Source organism: Alosa pseudoharengus, unplaced genomic scaffold (assembly GCF_046254945.1).
Source record: "Alosa pseudoharengus isolate Yale_2024_CS ecotype anadromous, Long Island Sound unplaced genomic scaffold, YU_APseudo_1.1 YU_APseudo_1.1_scf_2, whole genome shotgun sequence".
NCBI lineage: Eukaryota > Metazoa > Chordata > Actinopteri > Clupeiformes > Clupeidae > Alosa > Alosa pseudoharengus.
The window spans coordinates 47,050,828-47,077,713 of record NW_027468663.1 but is presented as its reverse complement, the minus strand read 5'-3'; the positions used below and the strand labels follow the sequence as shown (position 1 = coordinate 47,077,713).

Here is a 26,886-nt window from a genome sequence, read left to right as displayed (position 1 = left end):
CAGCGCTCCAAACAGCCACTCGAAAAATCTATGCATGTGAAATAATATAATACGCCCAAATGCATGTTTTATCGCGTTACCACATCCAACTTGAAAAGATATGCTCAAGAGATCCATAACTTTCAGAAAAATGTTTTACTTTTGTTATGGATGAATATTATGTTTTGTATTCATTCATGTCAATAAAATGTTTTTCTCATAATCAAAGTGTAATTTGTCATGTAACAGAATAGGTAGGAGAGTACTAATAGTACAATTTTAAATCACACTAATATTATACTTAAATTGTATGCCTTTATAATGCTTAAAGTATCTTAAGACTATACTTTTATTAACATAACTGCAAACTTTCAAGGCACTTATTGTAGTCAGAAAGTACATTTGAAGTTAATTTAAAATATTACAGAAGCATGCCAAATGAATAGAAATGAGGATGATAAGAGTGTATTCAAAATACACTACCACACTATTATTAGTTATACTGTAATGCCTTTTAAGTACATTTCCAATACACTTGGGATGTTACAAAATTGTACTGCGGCTGTGTTTCCAATGCTCATAAAATCTGTTGTTCCATTTTAGCACACTAATTACACTCAAAGTATAGTCAAGTTGGTATTAAGTTGACCTTAGTACATAATTCAATACACTTAATTACACTTGGATTTGACGAAAAAAGTACAAACGGTACTTAGTACACTTTCAAAAAGTATACTTTTAATAGTTTTTTTTTTTACCTGGGTTCCTCCGACTGAAAACGCATTTCTCTTCCACCTTAAACAGGCAGCTCTGGCAATCATCATTGACAAGAATGCGCACATTGCCAAGCCAGAAATTCCCTCTTTCAGAAATTTTGGATGGTCTCTGGATGAGGGCCAAGAAGTTGCAGTTCCAATTCCATCTACACAGCCTGCCTGGCCTGTGTCAATGGCCATGGCAATATTATGTGGTTGTGTTAAAGGTTGTCAGAAGAACTGCTCCTGTGCAAAGAGGGCAATTCCATGCTACATAGGATGCCGTTGCCAGGGGTTGGCAAGCAAATGCTGTAGGATACAACATGCTGAAACACTAGAGAGCAGCGACATCAGCAGTGACTCCGAAAACAGCTAAACAAATTGTATAAACATTATTACAGAAATTAGTGATCACCCTGAATTGTAACCTGTTTGTCTGTTTCATTATTTATTTTATTTTTTTACAAATTGCTGCTTAATGTAACCATTTTAATCAGTAAATACTTTTAAAACTACTCCACACATGACTCCTGTGTGTTTTAGTCTTTCAACATTTAGTTGTCTCTCACACTCCAAACACCTGAATTGAACTCCAGAGTAACCCGCCTAACCCCAAATCCTGAAATCCTTTTTTTAATTTCGATAGAATAAATAAAGCTATCCCACTTGTGAAAGAATATTAGAAATACTAGACATTGCAATACAAATAACAGATCTTGCATAAATATGCAAACTATGTAGGCCTACTGTACATATAGAAACAGAGCAGTACTACAATTAACATCAGTTAACAGATTAACAGTAAACCTTTCTTGGATCTTGGAACAACAAAGGGAAAAGAATGCTACCGAATACAATGGAATGTTCTTTAATATATATATATATATATATATATATATATATATATATTTGCATACCTATGAATTAAGAGGCATTGTTAATTCTTACATTCTAATTATATGTACAATCACTTCCACTCTTTTGAAAGGTGTGCTCAGTTTGTTTCTAGCATAAAGTATCAGGGAGATATGGCCCAGGATTCATGGATATAATTAAACCTTTTTAGCATGATTGGGTGATTCCGGGGAGTTAAAGCAGAATTTGAGGTAGCACTGTTTTGACCCTAGTCAGACCAGTCATTCATCACCTTTCAAAGACAACCTTCAATGTGTAATGTCAGTGATGTTTAGTTCAACATTTTGATATTAGTTTGATTTTAGGCACAAGTGTTTTTAATTAACGACCCATTGTAACCCATCCCACAAACTCTGAAAATTCAAGCCACAGCAACAGTCTTGCAAAACCACCCTGAAATGCAGCGCTCTTGTTGCCATGCCGAGAGGCACCATATAAGGGCTAAGACAAAACGAGTGAAATCGAATGCCGTCTCTTCACTTGCCTGGAACCTGTACGGTCGCAAAGTTCAACCTTTTTCCCACATCCAAATGCCAAACACAACTTCAATTCTCAGAGGAGTTTTGAGAGAGCTCTACACAGCAGCAGAATACAGATGCCAGCAGCTCCAGCCCACAGCTCCAGGGCTGGGCTATTGTATTGTAAACAGATGCTGAGTGGCGGCCAGAACAACTGCATCTCATCATCAGTATCAAGTGGACCAAGCACCGAGAGATTTAGTACATGGATTGTGATAGCATTTTTTGTCAGATATTTTGCCAGATATTTGTCCATTTGTGGCAAGAAGCCTGTTTGTAATAATGTGAAACACAGATTCTGTGAGCATTTCCAAGGCCGTGATGTGAATGAGCAAACTCCAATTAAAGAGGAGCGGGGTGTTTCCAGAAGAGAACAGAAAGCAGGCTCATGTTCAGGCAAAAACGATGAAGTGCAATTCTGTGCTGGCAGGGGCTCAGGAAACAATTTAGAGACTGGCAAAATCTGTTCAGAGACAAACAGAGGTACGCTCCCCTTGCCCTGGGTATGCCCTTACATCTTAAATAAAATACAAAACTGTGTGTGAATGAAACATGATACATGCACAACTCTGACTGATTTATTCACCAGGCATGCTTCACATACAGTATGTATCATGTCTTTGTTCATTTATTCATGAGGGTATTTACATGTATGAAAATGCTTGTGCGTGTGTGACCTTGTGGAACGTGCATCTGGGAGAGAGTGCCCTCACTTCCAGTTTTAACTAGATGTACTGCACATTTTTTCCACAAAAATAAGTCACGCTTGTCAAATTGTGTTCATTTCCTACTTTGTTCCTTTTTTGTGTGTTTGTAATTGAGTGTGTGCAGAGTGTGTGGATGTTTTTGTGTATATGTGTTTTGTGTGTTTTTTTTTTGTGTGTTTGTGTGTGTGTGTGTGTGTGTGTATGTACTGTAGGTGTGTATGTGTGTGAGGGTGTGTGTGTGTATGTGTGTTTATGTGTTTGTGTGCGTGTTTGTGCGTGTCGTGTGTGTGCATGTATGTGTGTTTATGTGTTTGTGTGCGTGTTTGTGCGTGTCGTGTGTGTGCATGTATGTGTGTGTGCATGTGTAGTGTGTGTGTGTTTATGTGTCTTTGTGTGTGTGTTTTTATGTGTGTGTGTGTGTGTGTGTGTGTGTCTTTATGTATGTGTACATAAATAAAGCAAATCAGGGAACCACCTACTCTTTGCGATAAGTGCCATGGGATCTTTAACAACCATGGTGAGTCAGGACCTCAATTTAACATTCATGCAAAGGAAAACATATCCTGCAGTACAGTGTCCCTGTCACTGCAATAGGACATTGGGATTGATATTTGTTTGGTGGCTTTTGGCCACAGGGAAGAGTGCCACCTACTGGCCAGCCACCAACACCACTTCCAGCAGGAACCTACTCTTCCAAGGAGGTTTCTTATCCAAGTACTAACTAAGCCAGCTTCAGTAATTCAGCAAATACAGGGTATCTGCTGGTCTGGCTGCTGGCTAAAAACAAAAGGTGAAAGGCATATATGATTATAACTGTCTCACTGAATTGCATTATGCACACTTAATTCTCACTGGTATTTGGTAGACAACAAGTACCAAAACATGATTAGTTAATTGATTTCACATGTAAAATACATTTTATACAACCCCAGCCCCATCTTCCCTGTTCATAATTCTGAGAAATTCTTGAATTGTGTGCGTGTACATGTTTATGTTTGTGTTCATGTTTGTGTGTGTGTGTGTGCTTGTGGGTGTGCCTGTGTGTGTGCATGCGTATGTCTACGGTGTGTGTTTGTCATACGTATGATTACTGTGAATGTATGTGTGTGTGAATATCTGTTTATGCACATGTGTGCATATGGAATGGGTTAACATGACCCCTGGAGGCAAACATACGCAAAACATTGGTCATCCTAGGCCCTGCTGTTCTCAAGATATTCACAGAAAACTTTGTTGGTGTACGGTCACTAAATGTACACATAAATTAATTTATTCTATGGCCCCCTATGAACGAAAGTCCACGAAACTTGGCGTGCATTCAGAGGGTGTCATAATGATCCTACATTCCAATTTCGTGCAGTTTTGACCATGTCAGCCAGAGATATTGTGATTACAACACCTAATTTTTTTAACTAGATGGCGCTATACATGAAATGAGTGGTTATGGAATGGGTTGACATGGATCCTTAAGATCAACATACAAAAAAAAGGTGGTCCTACTAAACCCTACGGTTCTCGAGATATTCACAGAAAACTGTGTCCGCCCTACCCTCCTTTCGGGGGGTCCAGTCCAGTTCCATGCTATCCTCGTGGGGTTACATGCCCACCAAGTTTTGTGCACCCCGGTCTTTCAGTGTCCCGGTAATCCTTGACGGAAAATTGGCCATGCGAAAAAGAAAACTGCGCTGCAGTCATAATAATAACTAACCACCACCTCACTAAAAGCATCAGAGAAACCGGACATGATTAAATGCTCATTTCCTCCGACCTAACCACCACCACACTAAAAGCATCAGAGAAACCGGACATGATTACATGGTCATTTCCTCCGACCTAACCACCACCACACTAAAAGCATCAGAGAAACCGGACATGATTACATGCTCATTTCCTCCGACCTAACCACCACCACACTAAAAGCATCAGAGAAACCGGACATGATTACATGCTCATTTCCTCCGACCTAACCACCACCACACTAAAAGCATCAGAGAAACCGGACATGATTACATGCTCATTTCCTCCGACCTAACCACCACCACACTAAAAGCATCAGAGAAACCGGATATGATTACATGCTCATTTCCTCCGACCTAACCACCACCACACTAAAAGCATCAGAGAAACCGGACATGATTACGTGCTCATTTCCTCCGACCTAACGTGTGAAACATTTGACTACCACCACACTAAAAGCATCAGAGAAACCGGACACGATTACATGCTCATTTCCTCTGACCTAACGTGTGAATCATTTGACTGGTTGTCAAATATTATCCGGTTAAATTGTGAGAGGAGGGCCGATTTGGTATGGTGCAATGCAGACACAACACAGCTAACAACAGAGCAATTACAGTGACGGACAGAACTGCAGGTTTGTGTTGAATTAGGTCATAGGAGGTGGTCAGTGTGTTCCCGCACATGTATACAGCAGCTTGCATTCGGACAAGCTCTTGCTTTTAGGCAAACACAAGCACTATGGGTGTTTGTGGGCGTTACAAATGATGCAGAAGCGATTCTTTTTACATAACCCTATGATGTGGAAATATTTCCCTGAGGTTGATATATGCAGGCAGTGTAAAGTACTTTTTGATACAAATGTGAAAATCCTCCTCTTGATCCAGGCAGTCTCTCCCAGAGTGCTGAGAGTCGTCAGTGCAGCTGGACAGCCCGAGTACAGAGATGGGGGGAGAATGTTGCTAGGAGACCTGACATCACTTCTTCATTCTGCATTCGTCCTGAAGGCCACGTGTGTGCTGGCGCACTATAAAACCAATCAGACCTCAGCTCTTGATGCATTCAGCATGAAGGGCTCCTTTTTCAAAGAGAGTGGAAGGAACACCGGTGGAATCTGACAGGCAAGCTCACTCAAAGTGTCTCCCAGCCACAGACCATATGCTCTGATTTAGTCTGGTTGAAAAAGCACTGTGTGCGTAATTCTCACCACTCTTTGCCATACTCTCGTCAGAAAGGACCCTGAATACATATATATATATATTTAGATAAATTCCCGCTAATATCTGCTACAGCGCTAGAACAATCCCAATGGACCTGTGGAACTCGACAGAGGTTGTGTTCAACGAGTCTGTGAGGAACAGCTCCCAGGGGTACGTGGAGGGAGAAGAGCATCCCTTCCTCACCGATGCCTGGCTTGTGCCTCTCTTCTTCTCCCTCATCATGCTGGTGGGGCTCATTGGCAACTCACTGGTCATCTACGTGATCTCCAAACACCGTCAGATGAGGACAGCCACCAACTTCTACATAGGTGAGTACACAATGTTAATTCCAGTAGAAGATCTGGTATCTGGTATGAGTTACATTATCTTCCACCTGCTTACCACAAGCAGTGCCTAGCATTTGCTATAGGCTGCAGGGGTTACAATAGTTATAAACATGTTCTTTAAAGATTATACATTGGTGTTTCAATATGCAAGCTCAGTTCTAAGCCATAGCTGAGTCCATGGTGCCTTTCAAAGCTCTGTTTACAAAGTGTTTATTGTCCCGCAGCTAACCTGGCTGCCACAGACATCATCTTCCTAGTGTGCTGTGTGCCGTTCACAGCTACACTCTACCCTCTACCTGGTTGGATATTTGGGGACTTCATGTGTAAATGTGTCGCTTTCCTTCAGCAGGTAATTTAATATCAGCAAATGGTATTCAAAATCTATGTAAGCACAATCCAAAATATGAGACTTGTGAGTCTTGGCCATTGTAAGCTCATGAAATGAGCATTCAGAAATCTTGCATATTTACGGTACCTGTCTCATAACAGATTGTGATTTCTGGTTAAATATCTTTAATCTTGCATATCATTACAGGAAATATCACATTAATTTGCATTTTTGTAATTAATCATTACAATGCAGATGCACAAAACCTAATTATCTAAGGACATGAGTACAAAAGAACATTACATTCAATTTTATTTGTAGGATAGTCATTATGTACAGAATTTAACTGGCCACTTGAAAACGAATCATGTTGGAAGTGTTAGATAATAAAGGCATGAAGGCATTTATTCCCTGGTTATTTTTTAAATACTTTTGCCCTTATGTATGTCTTTGGTACAGTCAGAACCAACAAAGAGCATGGTGACACTATTGCTAATACAAATTAGTAATAATAACGATCTCAATAAAGCTTTCTGACTTTCATATAGCAATTTTGTCCATACAGTGAAATACTATCAAAGATTAAAGTGAAATGATAACCGCATCTACAATATGACTCAAGATATGACCACAGAAAGAAAACAAAAATACAAAATGAGCATATCAGTCATTTTAAGCTGACTATGCTGGCCCTAGATGAGCTCATGCAGGTGCCTGAGAGAGAGATGTTTCTAAGACAAATGTATAAGACAACATTTCTAAAATTGTCTTATACATTTTTGATTATCCAATGTTGTTATGCTTTTAACATCACAACCTCAGAATAAAGCCTCACAGACCCCTGTGATTTTTGATGCTTCGCTGAGTGGGGCTGAACCCCAGGTGGGGAACAACATGCTACATGGTCCAATCTAGATTCCAGTTAATTTTCAGTACCTTTCGTGATATTGAAATCACAAACTACTGAAATAGCAACAAATCTAAATATTGCACCATATGTGTGTAGCCACCAGGGGGTGTCAGTGAGCTTTAGTATACATATTGTACATCTATTTGCAGAACAAAATTAATATATGAATTTAAAGATAAACAAACCCCTCGCTGAACCTCACTACCTTCTATATGGTAGGAAATATGCATGGAAAGCATTTTCTAGAGGTTACTGCAAGGGATATAATGCTTTTCCAAGACTGAAGACAAATAGCATTAACCACCACACCAGCAAATTAAAATGTCACAAATGCAATTTTTTTTTCTTTGTGGGAACGAATATATTAATTATAAATTGATGGATTTAATTTGAATTCATGCTAGCACAGTTTGCTCTTTTTAGCTGACAAAGATTAGTCACACATACTGTACAATGCTGCAGCTGTCTTACTCTGTAAAGTGTTATTTTCAGAACATCTCCACAGTTTTGTGCATTAGCATTAGATCAAGGCATAGGTCGCCATTGTTAATCCTCCACGTAAATAAAGACAAGAAGTGACAATAGTGGCAGTATTTTTTGTTAAGAAAGACCTCTCTTTTTATAACACCAATGAACCCTGCCCTGCAATGGCATATCTATTCAAACTGACTAATTCAGGACACGTTCGGTTGAGAGCACCATTTTCCCTTCACATGTTATGAATGTTTCACATTCATAATGATATTTAGACTGCTAATTGACTGTTTATTCACTTTTGTAGGTTACAGTCCAGGCTACTTGCATCACTCTGACAGCAATGAGTGGGGACCGTTGCTACGTAACAGTTTATCCACTGAAATCTCTGAGCCATCGCACTCCTCGTATTGCCATGATAGTCAGCATCTGCATCTGGATCGGTATGAAAATTGATACCTAGATGAAAATCCCATAGATGTCCATTGAGGTTCATTACATCTCAATCTGCATTTTATATCACTTTCAGGATAAATACATATAACCTAGCATCCTCAAAAATTACACTCTTAAAACAAATGTGTTGTTGGACACAGAGATGTGATAATAAAACAACGCAAGTTGTGTTATTTTCAACACATATTGCGTAACAAATAAAAAAAGGAAACAACACAAACTGTGTCCCTATCTGGACACAGAGATGTGTTAAAAACAACGCAAGTTGTGTTGTTTTCAACACATTTGTTTTCAGAGTGTATGAAGAGAATAAATACATAATAATATAAATGATGGAGAGAATTATGTCTAGTGTTGGCTCCTCAATAACTTCATTTTCTTCTTTGTTCAGGTTCTTTCATCCTATCCACACCAATATTTATGTATCAGATGATCGAGGAGGGCTACTGGTATGGACCCCAGCAATACTGCAGGGAGAGGTTTCCATCTAAGGCACACGAGAGGGCTTTCATCTTGTACCAGTTTATAGCAGTCTATCTCCTTCCTGTCCTCACCATCTCCTTCTGCTACTCCTTCATGCTCAAGAGGGTCGGCCAGCCTGTGGTGGAGCCTGTGGATAACAACCATCAGGTAGGAAGACCGAGCAGCCCGGCACAGCCCAGCTCATATGGCAACAATCCTTTATTTAGCTGCAGAAAATTGAGGCTTTGGCACTTCACAAATGCATACTATCAGTAGATGGTTTAGATTGGATTGGGTGACATTTCATCTCTACGAGGTGAGAAAGACAGAGCCCATAAGGCTTACCCCTTGAGAGCCTCTCAATGGCAGCATTGTGAGTGTGTTAATGATGTGATTTAGGCACATGGTATGTTAATAGAATATTGATGTCCGAGGCCAACAACAGCAAAAGAAAGCAGACTGCTCATTTATTTTCCCCAGGTCCACTTGCTGTCAGAGAGAACCATTACCATCAGGAGCAAGATCTCTAAAATGGTGGTGGTCATCGTCCTGCTCTTCACCATCTGCTGGGGGCCCATCCAGATCTTTGTCCTCTTCCAGTCATTCTACCCAAACTTCAAGGTCACGTACGCCACCTACAAGATTAAGACCTGGGCCAACTGCATGTCTTACGCCAACTCCTCAATCAATCCGTTTGTATATGGGTTCATGGGGGCAAGTTTCCGCAAGTCCTTCAAGAAAACATTCCCATTCCTGTTCAAGCACAAGGTCCGGGACAGCAGTGTGAACTCACGCACAGCCAACGCCGAGATCAAGTTTGTTGCCACAGAGGAAAGCAACAACGAAAGGAAATGAGCAAGCTATGCAGCGATGGCCCCTCTGTACTTCCTGGGAACTGGTCACGTGTTGCAGTTTGAACACTGGGTGGCGTCCACCAGCATCTGTTTCCAAATCGGAATTGAAACTGACAAAGTGCCAAATGTGATGTAAAATTATTTTATGAAGACATTTTATATCTGTAACAGAGATGCTTGGCCAGTAGCTACTGTATGGTCATAGTTTTAGATACAAAACAAACATACCTGTTTCTAATATTTATGGTATACATTCACAAAGATCATTATAAATTAAGTTCTTTTTAGAGTTACAGTAAATGTGAGGTGAAATTGAAACGTGACTAAGCATGAAATAATTCACAATTCATCAAACAGCCATCAAAAACAAAGACAAACACCTCAAGAGGGACACGAGTTCCTTCCGCAGGGGAAACATATTACAAGAGAAACTCTTGCTGGTGCAGTGAAACAAACAGGAAAGTGGAATTCCAGGGAGATTGGATAAATGGCCTGCCAGGGGTGATGTGCACAAGCTTGCCGAGGAGAAGGGTGTTGGCTAAATTAACCGTGTCAACTGTTGACTGAGTCGCCGTGTCCGGATACACTCCAACACCTCTCTCTAAAGGCAGCTCCATTCAGTCTTGCGGTGGCCCAACCCTGGTGGCCGAGGTCAGGACCAGTGTCTCTCCGGGCCAGATTTACATTTTCTTCACCTTACTTGCCATGCTGTGGCAGTGGCAGAGTGACTCATGTTGGTTTTGTTTTTTATCATCTAGCGAGTAATGCAGAGAGGTGTATATGGGACCCGTTCTTTCATTGATCTGTAGTCACTGGAAAAATACTGGGGAGGATATACTGAAGGATGAATATTAGTAACAATGCAAGCTTTACACTTTGTTGACAGTTTTTGGCAGCAAAATAAAATGTTTCAACAGACCACTTGTATTTTAATAACTTGTAAAATATTATATCTGTTAGTATGAAGCTATGAAAATAGGAATTAGAAATAGCAATATATTATGTCTCCTGCATGAGAAGCCATCTCATCTAACTTTGTCATTCATATGTCTGTTCTTATGCATGGATGGACACGGATGGACAGGTTCTTATGCACGGATGGATGGGTATTTTAATTTAAGCTAAATGCAGTTGTAGACCTATACTGATTTTGACAGATTAGAACTCACTAACACATAGGATTTATTTTAATGGCTTTAATTGTTGGTTAATAATTTGTGTTCATCAAGAGCCAGTGAAAAGTATAGTGACAAGGCATGTGTGTTTTTGTGCAATGAGGAGAACTGCAAACATGGAATACATTTTTACTGTAAAATGCAGAAAGGCTTATTGGTGATTTAGTGACTGTCTATGTCTAGCACACATGATGCTCTATGTGTCTCTAGTATAATTTCAAGCAGTACATTGTTCAAATTAATTGTATTTATTTATGTGCCAAACAAGTTTAAATAAAAAAATCTCAAAGCATTGTGTTTTATGTGATGTTTTTACTGCTCTCTTGAATCTACATTCAGTTGTAGCAAAAGTGCAATTTCCTCATGAGTATGATGGTCATAGAGAGGCAAACCCTCAGTGAAGATTATAAAGATATCTCTGAGGAAGTTTTCATGCACATTTACTTCATAAGAGATCTTCATACCTTACCCCCTCACTCAGACATCATCACGTGTGAATTCAGCAGGTGACCCTGATTTGTAATCATTCTTCACTTACAGTACCATGCATCAACAGCCACTGCGGGCATGTCACTCTCTGGCCGACCTCTAAACACACTCACAGGGCACCGACCCAAAATTGCACCATGCACACACACAGGCGACTCCAGGGCCCATTCAACTTGCTGGAGCAAGCCTGGGGCATACTTTTGGAGTGACAAATTTGCACTTCACTCCCTGGTGTTTATCGCTCACATGTTAGTCTGAGCTACCTCAATATGACACACTCGAGGTCTGTCCTACAAACAGTCCTACAGAAAAAAAGTTATTTTTTGTCAGTACAGGGTGTGGATGGGAGTGAGGGGGAGTGGGATTAACCACGTAGAGCAGTAGATTAGCCTAAGGGAGTGCGCTGCTACTTGGCATCATATTCTGAAAGGAACACCCAAGCAAGACAAAGATATTTTATAGAAGGCTAGCAGTATTGGTAAGAAAGCCTCCCAACATCTCAACTCTTCAGTGCTGTTCATGCTTTTGATACACACAGCATGTTTGTTGGCCTGCTGGACCCACAACATTTTTAGGCTTTAGAACTATAGTACCATTACAGTTTATGTAAAACAATAAATAAATGTCAACGTTATCTCAAAACCATGCAATATTAGACAGCGGTAATACTTGTCATTTACCTTTTCTAAGTAACATCTACTAATCAGAGTACCAATCAGCTACCCTCCAGACATTGAGTAGCTTCAGTCAGTATGCTGGGAAAAAGAGGGAGAAGACTCATGTTTGAAATGTAGCCTTGTTCTAACTGCATCTGAGTGTTTGTGTTGTTTACATAGCACACTGTAGGGCATCTGTTTTTAATTTGATTCACCTTTTTGTCATAGACTATAGAGACGTACAGTATAACATATTTTGGGACAGTTGTGGCCTACTGGTTAGGGCTTCGGGCTTGTAACTGGAGGTTGCCGGTTCGATCCCCGACTAGTAGGAACGGCTGAAGTGCCCTTGAGCAAGGCACCTAACCACTGCTCCCCGAGTGCTGCTGTAGCAAGGCAGCTCACTGTTCCGGGTTAGTGTGTGCTTCACCTCACTGTGTGTTCACTGTGTGCTCTGTGTGTTAACTAATTCACGGATGTTATAAATGCAGAAACCAAATTCTTTGTACGCAAGTATACTTGGCCGAGAAACCTGATTTACATTTACATCTCAGGTAATAATAATAAAAATGTATGTATGTATATTAGAAACAGGTATCTCCGGTGGAAAAAATAGATCTTTTCCTCTCAACACTGAAAACGTGTTCCACAAACCCAAACCACAGGACAGTTAGCATTGATTTAAGCAAACATATAATAGCCGCAGTGTAATGTATTCAGGATTGTAGATTGTAAGGATAATGATTGCGATTCACAAAAGATTTCATCTGGGTTGCTAATACAATTATAACGCATAAGAATAGCTGCTGAATTGAATAGGTTCTAGGTGCATTTAGAGATGATTCACACAGTGAGGGACAGCAGTCCTCCGTTCCCCAGTCATGGGAGGAAAATTGTTGAGTAAATTACTCCCACAGAGGTAGAAGACTAGTGCACTATTGGTCCAATGTCCTCTCACATCTGAAGGCAGACTGCCTTGTGTGTGCATGTTAGTAGGCCTATGTAACAGATAAACACAGCTAATGCGGCATGGAGGGTGAAGATTATACGGTTTTAGTAATGACATCGTGAGTGAATTGAGTCTCAGTCATGACTATACTAGAGGGTTATTTCACAAAACCTATAAGGGATTAAGCTGGGATCTTTTGGTTATCCTGGTTCTTGGCTGAATTTAGCCTTGACTTGGTTTTACAAAAGAGATGGTACATAAGTCACCATGGGGATTTATTTTGTGTAGCTAGCCTGGTCCTGTCCAGACTAACAGCTAGGCTTAGTTAATGCTAATATTAATTATGTTGTCTTATTGGTTCAGCCTGCTGTTTTTTAAGAACTTTATTCCATGTATGTATATTGCAAAACACCACAGATAGTCTACATAATGGCATAAGGTTATCACTTTATTTGTGATAGCCCAGCTATTTTATAATTATGAACATTTGCTAATACTTCTGTTGATAAATGGATGGCAATTTTTCAGGGCATTTCAATGAATTTGGTTATAAAGACAATATTTAGTCATAGTCTGTGTTTCTTTACAGTGGTTTGCTCTATTCTTAATGATGTTCCGTGCCTAGATGAGGAAGCTCTCACACATGGGTGCATAGGCTATGTAGATGTGCATTCAGTTGGTCCACCACTCCTACTCTTGCTGTTTTACAGAAACAGCAGTGTTTCCTCACTCAAAAAATAAAAACTTTACTTCATTGTTAGTGTTATCAAAACCTGCTGTTCACTTTGTGTGGATGATGCTATTTTCTGCGTCTTTTTTATTCTGACCGTAAACGAAAACGAAAACCCGCACATATCACCTAGCTTGACCTGGTCAATCCTACTCATCCTGGATTGGCGTTGAATGAAACGTGTTGAGCTAGGATGACCAGACAACGATAGGTCAAGCCTTGCTCTTATGTTGGATTTATTAATTCTGCTTTTGTGAAATACCTCTCTGATCTTGCATGGCAAAACAACAAAAGGTACCATAGACATGCGTATAAATGTGAAAGCACCAAAAAAAAGCTGCTATAACTGAATTTATGATTTCGGAATCAAGGACCTGCACGTGAGCACAGTCTAGAACATGACATGCACATACTTCTCAGAATTCTACACCACCACATTGCATTTACTGTATAGTGCTTTATCAAGGCACTCAAAGCACTTTACAGTGAAGAGTATAAGTATAAGTATACTCTTTTGATCCCGTGAAGGAAAATTTGGTCTCTCCATTTATCCCAATTCGTGAATTAGTGAAACACACTCAGCACACAGGTGAACACACAGTGAGGTGAAGCACACACTAATCCCGGCGCAGTGAGCTGCCTGCAACAACAGCGGCGCTCGGGGAGCAGTGAGGGGTTAAGTGCCTTGCTCAAGGGCACTTTAGCCGTGCCTAATTGTCGGGGTTCAAACCCTCCGGTTACAAGTCCGAAGTGCTAACCAGTAGGCTACGGCTGCCCCAAGAGTGAACCTCTCTCACCACCACCATTGTGTAGCACTCACCTGGGTGATGCACAGCAGCTAAGAATGGCAGAACGCTCACCACACACCAACTTAAGGTGAAGTGAGAGAATGCATAAATGACCCCCCCCCCCCCATCTATGATTAGCACTTAGCTAAATATGTCTTACATTCAAGAGGCAATAGCCATAGTTGAAAAATGACTGTTACAGATAGTGTTAATTATTGGCTTTCCTTACATTGTCCCACCATAGGCTTTAGTACGGATAGTAGGTAGTCTGGTGTCTAAGCAGAAGATAATAAATAAAAACGTCTCTCTCAATTCCATATCCTGAGGGGGGAGGTAGAGAGCCAGACAGACTTTGGGTCAAGTTTAATCCTACTACCGTAAATATAACTAAAGACAAGATGTGTGGGGAAATCATCTGCTGAGTCTCTTTGTTCACCATATGGCTCTATTTTTGGCTAAATATAATCAGAGGGGAGAATATTTTGACTGGTAAGAAGCCTTTATGCGTGTTCTATTTTCTACCAGCTCACGTCAGCGGTAAGGTAGTCAGGGGGTTTGGGTTGGGGCACTCGACATGCTTTCAGGAGCAGCAGCCACTGGTAACAGCCCTGACCAAAGAACAACATTAGACAGCCACTGGGCTGCGTATCACTGAGCCATATGTGTGTCTATGCATGTGTGCGTGCGTGTAGTTGGGGGGGTGGGGGGGTTTGTCTGCCCGCTGTTATCATCAGAACGCCCTGAATCCTACCGTTTCTGCCAAGTGTAGTGTGGTAGAGGCCTCCAGGGAGGCGGCTGGCTCTTTTCCCTCCTGACCAGCTTTCCTGGAGCAGACAGCACGGAGCTGAGGGCAATCGAGTGGCGGGGCGGGTGGGGCGGGAGGAGCGCTGGCCGCCCGTCTGAGGAAGGGAAAAACATTGTCAGCATTGGAGAGAGACAAGGCACCAGAGCACAGCAGCAGCAACACAAAGAGCCCTTTCTGCAGTGTTGTTGGTGTGTGTGTGTGTGTGTGTGAGTGTGTCTGTGTGAGTGTGTGTGCGTGCACGCATGTGTGCCCTACCGCCCTGCGTCACAACGGGCAGGAAACCACTGTGCCTCTGGCGTTGCACAGGCCAAGAGGGAGGGGAGGAGGGAGTCTGGGCCCCTAACTGCAGACCAAATGAAACCTAATAGCACGGCCGTCTAAAAATAAACCCCAAACTCCAGTGCCCATATGGATGTAAACACAACAAAAGCAGACGTACTGGGGGTGAGAAATTTGTTTTCATTTTGCAAGCTTGTTTGAGCAAGAATTCACAAAGTGCTCCCCCCTTGACACAAACCCCTTCTCATCATTAAGATTTTTGGAGCTCAGCGTAGTGCGACTCATTAAAATGGTGGTAGTTGCTGTTTTAGTTTCAGTTTGATGGCTACGGCTAAGACTGTTATTATTAACGTTGGTGTACAGGGGCTTGACGCTCACAATCTGCCTAATTAACTTGCGTTAGGGGGAAGTGTGAATGCATTCAGTTGCAGGCAGTTCCTCACCCAAATTTCCTCCTCTCTGGCGGAGGCCTTAGGGGGGTGTGGGTGGTTTGGGTGAGGTGGGGTTGGTGGTGTGCGGCTTCACTGCGTGTGTTTGCAATGCCTGCAGTGGGTTGCCAAGCCACCTGGAGCAGGTATTATTTGTATGTGTGCCAGGAGACACTTAAAGTGCAGCCACTCAGTCTAGCAGAAACACGCCTGTCTGGGCGGACATCTGACAGGCGCGGCTGGGCTGAGAGCAGAGGATGAACAGGGAAGGTGAGCCGTGACGTTAAGACCGGCGCAGGCCGCTGAGTCCTTAATAATAAATCATTGCATGTGTGATGGGCACACCTGAAACATTCATGCCCTACGACAGCCATCACTCTCTGTTTGTGAGCACCACTGAAGAGCGTACTTCATCGAGGATATGGGGAGGATAATTGTTTTGTTCTCTTTGTAATGGCACTGCATTTGAAAGCCAACAAAAAGGCAAAAAAGACAAAAAGCCAAATATTGCATAATTGCTATGAATCATGGTAATCTACTATAAAAGGTCAAAATGAAGAAGGAACAATGGATGTGACTTTTTTATCATATACAAGCTGATTATTCACTTTGGATGGTACATATGGAGTTATTCAAAGCATGTTTTTCAGCTCATTCCATCAAAATAGCCAACGACACAGAACAGCTTCACACAAAAAGATGAACAAGCTAGATTGTTTTTGCAGGGTTCTGAACTTTTCTTTCACACTTTCCTGAACAAGAAAAAAAAAAGTTGTAGATATGAAAAAGAGTTGTGAAAATTCAGGTTCCAATAACATTCATTGTTGGCAAGGTCAACGGCCTATCATTTTAGATTCTAACCGCCATATCCATAGAGCAAAACAAATCCCACCGAAATCCGGGTAGCTAAGAGAAACAAACATGTCTGTCGGAGAGGACGGGCAGGGATCTGACAGAGATGGGCTTCCTCTGACTCACGCACAGGCTTTCTTCTTTAGGCCAAAGTCAATCCAGCTCGAGTTGCCCCGGTAACCGAGCGGCTCACAAACTCCAAACAATGGCCAGATGAGACCCTGAAAAAGTTTGCTACCCAGCGCTCCTCCATTTGTCTATTTACAGTGCAAGTTTTAAAAATCGCATTAGGAAATAGCCATTGGAATAAGGGGCTTTATACTTATAAGGCACATCTCTTGTGTTTATCAGAGCTAGTCACCTGGTGTTGAAGAAAGACGACTCCTCTTAAGACTGGAACTGATTTGCATCCTTGTATGAGACTCATGTTAAAAATAAAAACGTCTTTTGTTTTTTTGTATATCATTATTATGTATGTATTTTAATGGTTGGTGTTATAATATGTTTGTGTACTGTACACAATGGACAAAAAGATATACAAAGACATACAAAAAATAATGTATTTCCATTCTTATAGGTTTAGCCTTCTGGGCTAATGATGAATTTGCAAAATTTGAGCAAATAGTGGTGTTCAAGGTGTGGTTATAGCATACAGTTTGAGAAAGGATATTAGTCACCTTTGGTTGTGTTAGTTGACAGGAGGAAAAATCAGGTGCCAATCACGACACAATTAATCACACACACAATTTTCCAAATGTGCACTGTGACTGTAGAGGATTCTAAAATAGTAGCCCTTTTTTTCCGTTTTCACATATTCACATACTGTATGAAAATCAAGTCACATCAAGAAAACAAACTTACATAAAAATAATAAAGGAATACATAGATTTTTACATAGAGAGTCATAAAGTATGACATAAATATCACTATCAAGGTCATCAATTCATGGCAGAATATGATTAAGGAATTGCCAAACACAACTGTAAGTGTGGATGGCACAGTTCATTCTTAAATGACCTGTTACTTTACCTGTACATAATAGTACTACTTCTAGTAAGCTATTTGCCATTCATTAAATTAAACATACTGTCGATTGTAATTGTTGTACACTTTGTATTTCATGAATACTTTCGACATTTATTTCATGGACAATTACTAACCGACAGGCCTTAAAGGGAACAGAAATGACAACATAGTTTGAACAATGCGAGGGTAAATCACTGCAAATAAAGGTCAGTGAACTTGAGCCTTTTCTGAAAAGAAATGAGACGTCCGATTTGAAAAGCAGACTCAGTGTCTTCATATTTATGGCAAAAGTGCTCTGGAACAAAGTGTACCGAGTGCTGTAATATGTTATGGAATTATTTTTGCGCAAATGGTAATAAAGTGGCTGCCATAGTAACACTCCAGCCAATTTCAAGGAAATAAGAAATCCACTCAGCCTAAAATGACTGCAAGTATTTACAACTACACATTGAAAGATATGTCTGAGAAATACCACGGAGTGTGATTGAACAGACATAGTGCCTTAGAAATACAGATAGGGGTGGAAGGGGGAAAGGGGATGCTCACAGTGATAGAAGAGTATTTACAATTGGTTTTATCATAACATTTCAGGGGATTCAAACATGGAGGACACTGCACTGCGGAACACAACACACTATAGACACGCCTCATTCCAGAATGTTTCTGCAACAGCTCTTCAACACGATTCAAGGAAAATTACATCAAACTTCTTTTTGATGGGAGAAATTATGAATGGATTAATGAAAAAACAAAAAAACGTTTCCATTCTAAAGCTAGCGATTTGTAGTTTAAATACTGTCATCATTCCTCAATATGCTTCTGTTGAATAGAATAAAATAAGATTAGAACCTTATGCAGTATCTCTCTAACATGAAGTCATTCATTACCATCCTCCCAAACATGAATTACATGGTGAGCGGCCGGTGGCCACTGAGTGGGAGGAAGACGACTAAATTGCAGAACAGAGACAGACGCGCCACTTGAAGTGAATATAAAACCTGTTTATTCAGCCTTTGCACATTCTCATAATTATTCTTGAGGAATGAGACGGCTCCTGTGGAGGTGCCTGTGAGGCTGACATTTAAGCGCATGACAAAAGAGTTACTGTAACTGCTTGATAAATTATCATTGTCCGCCGCCACAAAAGAACATCAAGGTGGTGTGTGAGCAGCGTCGTAAAAAGTAATGCCCGTCTGCCTTTGTAGTCAGGAGTGGACTTTTTTTAGGTCATCTTCAATTGACTGCAGAACCATCTTTTGTCAAGATGGTTGCTGAAGGTCTGTCACGATTCTCACTGACTCAGTCACCACATTTACATAGACATTTTTTTTGTCATTCCGATTAAACTATTCTGAATTTTCTGATTGAAAATTTTGTGTCATCTGTATACATGGTGTACGTTCTATTCCGATCAGGTGCTCTCAAGCGCTTTAGAATCTTTGATTGGAATAGCCATTGTTGCCTACTTGAGAAAATACCACAGGCAATCCGATTGACCATATACATGACAATAGGAATGGACTACACCACCTCTTTCATTCCGATCAAAATTCTGATCGGATCAGGCATTTTTATTCCGATTGAGACGTTATTGTGTTTCATTTCAGATTAAAATTGTGCATGTTAACGTGACAAGTCTCCTCTCCCACGTTAAGACTATTGACTTTTGGGCAAGGAACGCCAGGCCTATTGCGTTTTATTTCGTCTCATTAGACTGGTTATTATTTGTTGGGCAGGGAACACAAGGGCTTAACTCCATTCCTCATTGTTTGTTCCTTCCTGTGTGAGTCACGGCACTGTGGCACTGTAGCACACCCTAGAGTCCTATTACAGGGCGCATGCTGAACAGTGCCTCTCTGGTTCAAATGAATCACTACTTTTTATTTCTATTAATATTTGCTCTTTTTTCCCTTTTTCTTATTCGTTGTAACCTCACTGAAATAACCCCTGAAGAGGAAATCACATTCTCATTGCGGAACGGCACAGTTTCCACTGCAAGTTCAAGCAGTCAATTTTACCTGCACAATGTTTTTTAGGACTATGAGCTGTTTGTTGGCAGTACATGCAATTTATTTGTCTGAGACGAGTAACTGCTGCTTTCTTTGACAGACATGCTGTACTTTGACGCTTGAAAACAAGCATTTTCTTCAATGGACAGAACAGTATTTTGCAACAATGGCGCAACAACAAAGTTAATGCATGTCTCAGGCTCGGATGAAGAACTGCAGTAGGTGACTGGTTGCAGCAAAACCAACATACACTGTGTGAGAAGTCGGTGCTTGCTAAGAGATAGATTTTCCATGGGTTGTCGAGTGGGTGTGGGAAGCTCACACACAGGAGGAGGAGTATTGTGACTCATTCACCTTGAACAGGAACATAATTCATGTCTGAGTCACCACGGTTACACCCTGCAGCAACAGCCACTCAACCAGTTATATTTTTTCTATAGGCATTCTCCAGATCATGGGTCCAAACTTTACTGGGAAGGGCACGTTTACAGAAGATTTGCGTATAGGCCTACTGAAAGACTATAGAATAGATTGCAGGAAGGAAAGATTGTAGAAAGATTGTAGAAAAATTGTACGAAAAGTTGTAAAAACTAAATATGTGTGCAAGGTGTGCCTTGGCAAAGAAAAATGGTGAAATGTGTATCTTGTACTAAATTAAAAAAACTAGACAAAAGACAATACACACATATATATTATTGAGTAGAATTAAGACATTCAGCATGTAATGAATCAATGACTCCAGAATCTTTGATGGTGTTCAAGCATGAGCCTTAAAGCTAAGCATTCAAAATGCATTTGCACACTATACAGAAGTTGCCTTCAAGCTTCTGCTTAATTCACACTAAATGGCCATTAATCTTCTCTCGAGTCAGACAGCAGAACTAATTTGGCATAATTGAAGCACACTACATGTGTTCACTACACTGTGTCTTCTTTATGCCTTGCACAACCAGCCTCCTGCATTCATTGTTGTTTCACAAGTGTTGTGGAATAATATTATCCTTCATGCTTTTCAATCAAATCCAGCATTTTAGAAGTAGTTGCAAAGACTTTGTTACCTGTGAACATGTAGTAGCTCAAATCCTTTCTGGCGTGGCGGTGTCCTATATGCAAAGAGTTACCTTAGTTCTACCTATTTGTCCTCAGAAGACCTACTTTCAGCATCAAGAACTCTTCAGCAATGGCCAGTGGGGGAGCTCTAAGTTGAGTTGAGAAACACAAGTGGACGTAAACTCTTATTTGGGACTGGACTTTCATATCAAATGGCATTGAAACAGCATTATGGTGTTTTAGCTCTAAAACCAACAACCTGAAAAGATTACCTCAAAAAGTGCCAAATTGTTGCATACTACTTTGCATTAGAGTGACAAGGACTGTGTGTCCTCTTTGGGATGGAAAAATTGCCTTTAGTAGTATAACTTGGGTGTGACTTTATTATGTGCCACTAGGATAGAAGGTGGCAAGCCTTTTTTTTTTAATATCGCAATGCTAGGCAATTGATGTGAATATGACAGATTTTGGAAAGATGCAAACCAGAAACCAGTGTCCAAAATGATGACTATTCCAGTAAGACATTGGCATGTATGACTCCTTTGCAAATGTCACAGGCTGTGGCATTAAAGAGGAAAATGGCAATGTAATTGGGGAGATTAGGGCGTGGACATAAAATGATAAATGGTTCTACTTCACAAGAGCTGGTAACACCAAGCATCTAATTTGCCTGTTTTCCTGGCGAAATGGATACAAATGCCATGGATACTGTACATATAGACTGTTCCAGAAATTACATGACATTTGTGGATATTTGTAAAGTTACTTTACAGATGCAATAAATCTCAACAGTACACTAAAATATTTTGATAGTTGACAAGTGATGTATGAAAAACTCTTACTTGTTGGCTTTGATACTCTGACTTGTAAAAAAGCTTGCTTAATGGAGAAAAAATGGTAAAGTAATCTGTGATCTGGACTTAGTAGCAGCAGATCCAAACAATGCGGCTCTTTGTGATATTTTTACATTTGGGATCACATGCAAGTGATTCATCGGCGCTGGGTAAACCACTCACTAAGGCTCAACATAATTTATTCCATTTATGAGAGAAAGAAAGAAAGAAAGAAAGAAAGAAAGAAAGAGAGAGAGAGAAATAAAGAAAGAAAGAAAGAGAGAGAAAGATCAAAACTGAGCTCTGACTCTGACTTTCCTCTCTTATAGTGTACACATGAAGTTGAGGAAAGCCCTAGACATTTCTGGGAATAATTCCTCATGCCTGGATAGGAAACAAATGTCTCTTCATGCGTCAGCAACACCTGTATAAGACTCCTACTGATGCACTTCAATGGTCTTGGACAGATACTAATAGCCATTACAGGCCATGCTCTTTGGGAAAAATAGTAATTTTTAAGATGCTATTTTTTCTCACAACATGCTCTCACATTGGAAAATACCAATCTGGCTTCAGGCAGGCACTCTTAGGTCACAGTTAACTACATCCTGATTCCACAGTCAGATTGTAAATTGTAGAAATGACTGAATTGAGTTTAGATTCTACAAATCTATTACAGACTGGACAGTGCAGTGCACACAGAATGCAATACCACACACAGCATGTGCAATAATACTTCTGATATCCTTGCTGATATGCACAGCAAGGTTTTGAGCATCAATGTCAACATCAAGGGGTGCACAGGGACTGGGGAATGTAATTTGGCTCGGAGTCTGGAGCTTCTCTGCTCGGGCGCCCACTAATACGAGTTGTCACAGAGAAGAGCAACAGACTCTGGCTTGTGTTACCCACGGAATAGGGCATGATGCCTCGTGATGAAGATGAAACCATTCACAGCACTGTTGTCCAGTCGGGCTCCAATTCGGAGGCTAAGTGACTGTTTCGATGGTTGTGAGAATATAAATCACGATGGTGATTTATCGCGGGCTCAACATGTTCCAGCACTGGGGCTAGCTGAGATGCTCGCCATCAGGTAATAAATCAGAATTGTAACTGGACAAAACAAACAAGATAAACAAACTTCTACTGACAAGAAGATGTAGAGTGTGATTATCGGCGGCCTGGTTGGTTGACCTGCAGGGCTGATGACCTTGTGAAGGAGTATTGCACATGGTAATGTCAGCAGGACAGTTATGTATTGGGTTTATTTTTTTTTTGGACAATTCTTCAGACATATCCCTATCACTCCACCATGCAGTCCAAGCCACCAATAATAAAAGAGATGACAGATATTGTAATTGCTATTTGGCTGCCAGAGCTTTCCTGTTTGTGTTCCGAAGGAATCACTCTGGGCATTGTTGTGCTTCCTGAGATCTAGGATAATGCAGACGAGGCGGAGAGCAACCACTCCTCACAAGGGTAAGACAGATGCCAACGTGGGGCAAGTGGGGCCTGTAGAGATGTACTAGCCCAGACTATTCACATGTTCCTCCCTCCGTATATTGAAATCTCCATCTTCACCACACCCTCCACATGACCCCTCCACCCAAACCCACCACCCTCTTGCCTGCTGTTGCTGCTGCTGCTGCTGGGGCAGGGTGAGGTTTACTGTGTGTGTACTGTATGCGCCACTGCTTATGCCCCACCTTCCCGTCCTAAACCCCAAGCCCGCCACGGCTCCCCCAGAGGCCCCAGTCGTTGCTTGATCCCCCATCCAAACCACAGGATGACTCATATGGAAATGAGTGGAGGACATAAACCCAAATTAAGTCAGGGGAACGGTTTCGGGGGCCGAGAATCAGAGGGAATTACATTAACCCAGTGCAGCGAGGTTCATCGCTGAGGCTGGAACAATAAACCAAGGGCTGTCAAATGAGCATGGTGGTCTGACTAAACCTGTCTTGCTGCGTCTCTATTCAATAGAGAGGTAATTTACTATGCCCCAGGTTTTAAGCAGGAATTCAGCGTCTTCTTTGGCAATCCTTGTTTGGATGATGAATGTAGGTTATTTTTATGAGTTGCTTTGTTTATTCATTTATTCTGCAACCTACTTATTGGTTTTGTACAGTGCGTTTTTTTCCCTTCCCATTTACCGGTACAGTATATACAAAGCAGTTTCTGAGTATGCACAGACCCCAACCCAAAATATTTAGTATTATACTAAATAACAAATTAACATTTGACAGGGGACTCTAGCTGCTGCTAATTAAACAAATTAATAATAGTAAACAATTTCAGTTGATATGATAATTAATGGGATACATTAAATGTATTTGACAATATATACTGTACAATAGCACTATGTCTAAATCTAAAATGCCATTGTTCACAGCAATATAAACTATGTAAATATTACCAATCTCCTTGTGAAAAGATAACTTGAATGCTTCATTGTCATCTCCATTCACTTGAGGGGTTTTTCCTTTTTCATCCAGAGTAGTGGGAAAACACATACCGTATCTCTCTATTCAGAAAAATGAATAGAAATCTATAATCCATAATGGCCACGTTTCTCCTCTGAGTTCTTACATCCAAAGGCTCACAATGTTTTCAAAATAGTTCAGAATGTCAGATTTTCAAATATGCTTTTCACTTGTTAAATCATGATCATTTAGACTGTGTCATGCTCTCTAACATTGCAATTTGGGAACTTGATTAGCATCATATGATTTATGAGGCTGTGGACCACTTTAGGATGACATCCTCCTCAAGTATTTTGTATTACATACAATCTAAATCAGTTACTGCAACTAAATCTCCATTTATCACAATAGATGGGAAGAGAAACATCATGTCAAACATGATTAAGTGAAACATAAAATTCTAGGGATATGCCATATCGAATCGCGTATCGAGATATCTTCCCCATTATATGAATTTCAGCTATATCGCTATATCGCTATATACTTATGTTGATTATATAGGTACTTAATGTTTTTGCACATGCACTGTGGCATTAAAAATCTACATTGCGTTAATAAAGTAAATGAGGTCAATTGCCATTGTCAGGTTGTACATTTACATCGCAATTTAGGCATTGTTTGTAAAGTGTATGCATTTCATGCAAATGTAGGAAGAAATAGACTTTTCTATGTGGTTAAGTCATGGAAAAAATTGACTCTTTGTCACATCCATAATGCCAGTGAAATGCCTTGGCATTTGTATGACGTGAATGATAACATTCATTTTTTGTGCATTTCTTTCATGTACATTCTTCAGCCAAAAATAGCAAATGCTCAAATTTCATGTAATCATTCACATCATACCATACCATCACATTTTATTGGCGTTATGGATGTTACAAAAAACGTAATTTTCCATGGAATTGCCCTATATTGGTATAATGATATGAGATGTGACAATACTGTGATATGAGATTTTGGTCATATTGCACAGCCCTAGTGAGTTCCAAAGCTGGAGATGCAGGCAGGGCACAAACACCCAGAGTGGCCCCTGTGGCCTGTGCTATGCACCAGATGTGTGCCGTTTCAACAGCGGGCTCAGTGCCAGTCATTCTGCCATTATGACTGGAGAAAGAAGGGGAAAGAGAACAACGTTTAACCAAGCTGTTTTTCAAAGTCATTGTTCTACTACGAGCTCCACCACTTTCTTTGGCTGGCACCATGACACCGTCTGAATGCACTGCTACTGAATCACTGTGTGAGGCGTCTGCTGTGGAAACACTATTCTCAAATTCACTGTTGGCCTACGCTTACCACAGACTAACATTTCTTTGCCCTGAATGAATAAAACCAGACAAAGGAACATTATACAACAAAAATGTGTACTTCATGGCACACAATATATGAGCAGAATTACTGTACATTTCTCATATTGCACACTGTTTTAAACCATATTGTTCATATAGTTTAACATAGTTTACCTGTACCTTACAGCCTTTTCATCACATGCAACACAGACTAATGCCTCAGGACTAAAGGAGTGAGTTGGAGGTGGGGCATTAGGTTATTTGTTATTCAGATCGGCTACTGGAAAAAGAGCCAGACACCTGTAATAACATGTGACTGAAGGGTTAATGATGGTAGCGCCACTATGACTAAATTTAGTTCGAGAGGAAATGTGCCCCATGTTTTTTAGTACTACTTTTTGAAGGCTATGTATGTTCTGAATCTGAACGCTCCGCTGTTCTGACTGTGAAAATGCCTCTGTTCCAACTAATTAGCCGCATAATTTTAGAGTGTGATCTCTTCAGTGTTCCTGAGGCTTATAGGAGAAGACAGCTAAATGAGCACAGCCCATAGCGCTAACCGAGGCAGGGACTGAGGGGTCATATGAGGTAGAGCCTGACAGAGGATGCTCCACTCACCACTCCCCATCTGGTCACTATCAGGAGGAGATGGAGAAAGAGTGAGTGAGTGAGAGAGAGAGAGAGAGAGAGAGGAGAGAAAAAGGAGGGAGAGAAACAGAAAGGGAGGGAGAGAGAGACAGAGAGAGAAAGATCTTTAAGTAAAGGAAGTAGGGGAGGGAGGGAGGGAGGATGGGCTTGAACTATGGTCTGCCGCTGACAAAAAGGCCCAGCTGGCTGCCTTACACAGACCAGACTGCAAAACTCTCACGATGAGGAAGAGTGGGAAAGAAACATGGTCACAACCTCAAGTCGGCACTCTGGTCTGGCATGGGGAGCAGTGGCCCCTCACAATGGTCCTCTTCACAATCGGCCCCTAAAGTACACAAGCAGCCACTGAAAGCAGTGGCCCGAGGACATGACTCATGGCTTAAGCCTCTGTTTTCTGTGACACTGCGAAAGGAAATCGGACCCAGATGCCGACAGAGATCCAGAAACACATGGCTGACGAGACACAACACACACCCTGCCTGCTCTTAGCTTGAAATCCGTCTTTAATAGGGCCACTTCTAAGGTTTACCAAACATGGCCATCAACACAGCTGGGAATAACTTCAAATTTTTGGGCAATAAGGCCCATAGACATTCTTGGAAATATGTGGAAAAACAAAAACAATTATGTCACTCCTGTGGTCTCAATGCAACTCTTCAATTCTGAAATAAAAGCATTTAAGTTTAAGTGGACACATCTTACACAAGCAGGTGTGTCAATGATATAGAATACCTACTGTTCTTGGAAGAGTACCTGGAA

General features: G+C 40.9%; 1 protein-coding gene across 1 annotated transcript; it reads left to right on the top strand.

Moving 5' to 3' along the window:
* Positions 1–5,919: 5,919 nt before the first annotated feature.
* kiss1ra (KISS1 receptor a) lies at positions 5,920–9,690 on the top strand. The gene is made up of 5 exons (XM_076293305.1): positions 5,920–6,139; positions 6,382–6,506; positions 8,177–8,312; positions 8,717–8,955; positions 9,268–9,690. The coding sequence occupies exons 1-5, from the start codon at positions 5,920–5,922 to the stop codon at positions 9,640–9,642; spliced, it is 1,095 nt and encodes a 364-aa protein (XP_076149420.1). The 3' UTR covers positions 9,643–9,690.
* The last annotated feature ends 17,196 nt before the right edge of the window (positions 9,691–26,886 follow it).

Coding starts and splice junctions, on each gene's coding strand:
- kiss1ra (XM_076293305.1), top strand. CDS start 5,920: ATGGACCTGTGGAACTCGACAGAGGTTGTGTTCAACGAGTCTGTGAGG. Junction 6,140..6,381: donor AGCCACCAACTTCTACATAG/GTGAGTACACAA, acceptor ATTGTCCCGCAG/CTAACCTGGCTGCCACAGAC. Junction 8,313..8,716: donor CAGCATCTGCATCTGGATCG/GTATGAAAATTG, acceptor TTCTTTGTTCAG/GTTCTTTCATCCTATCCACA.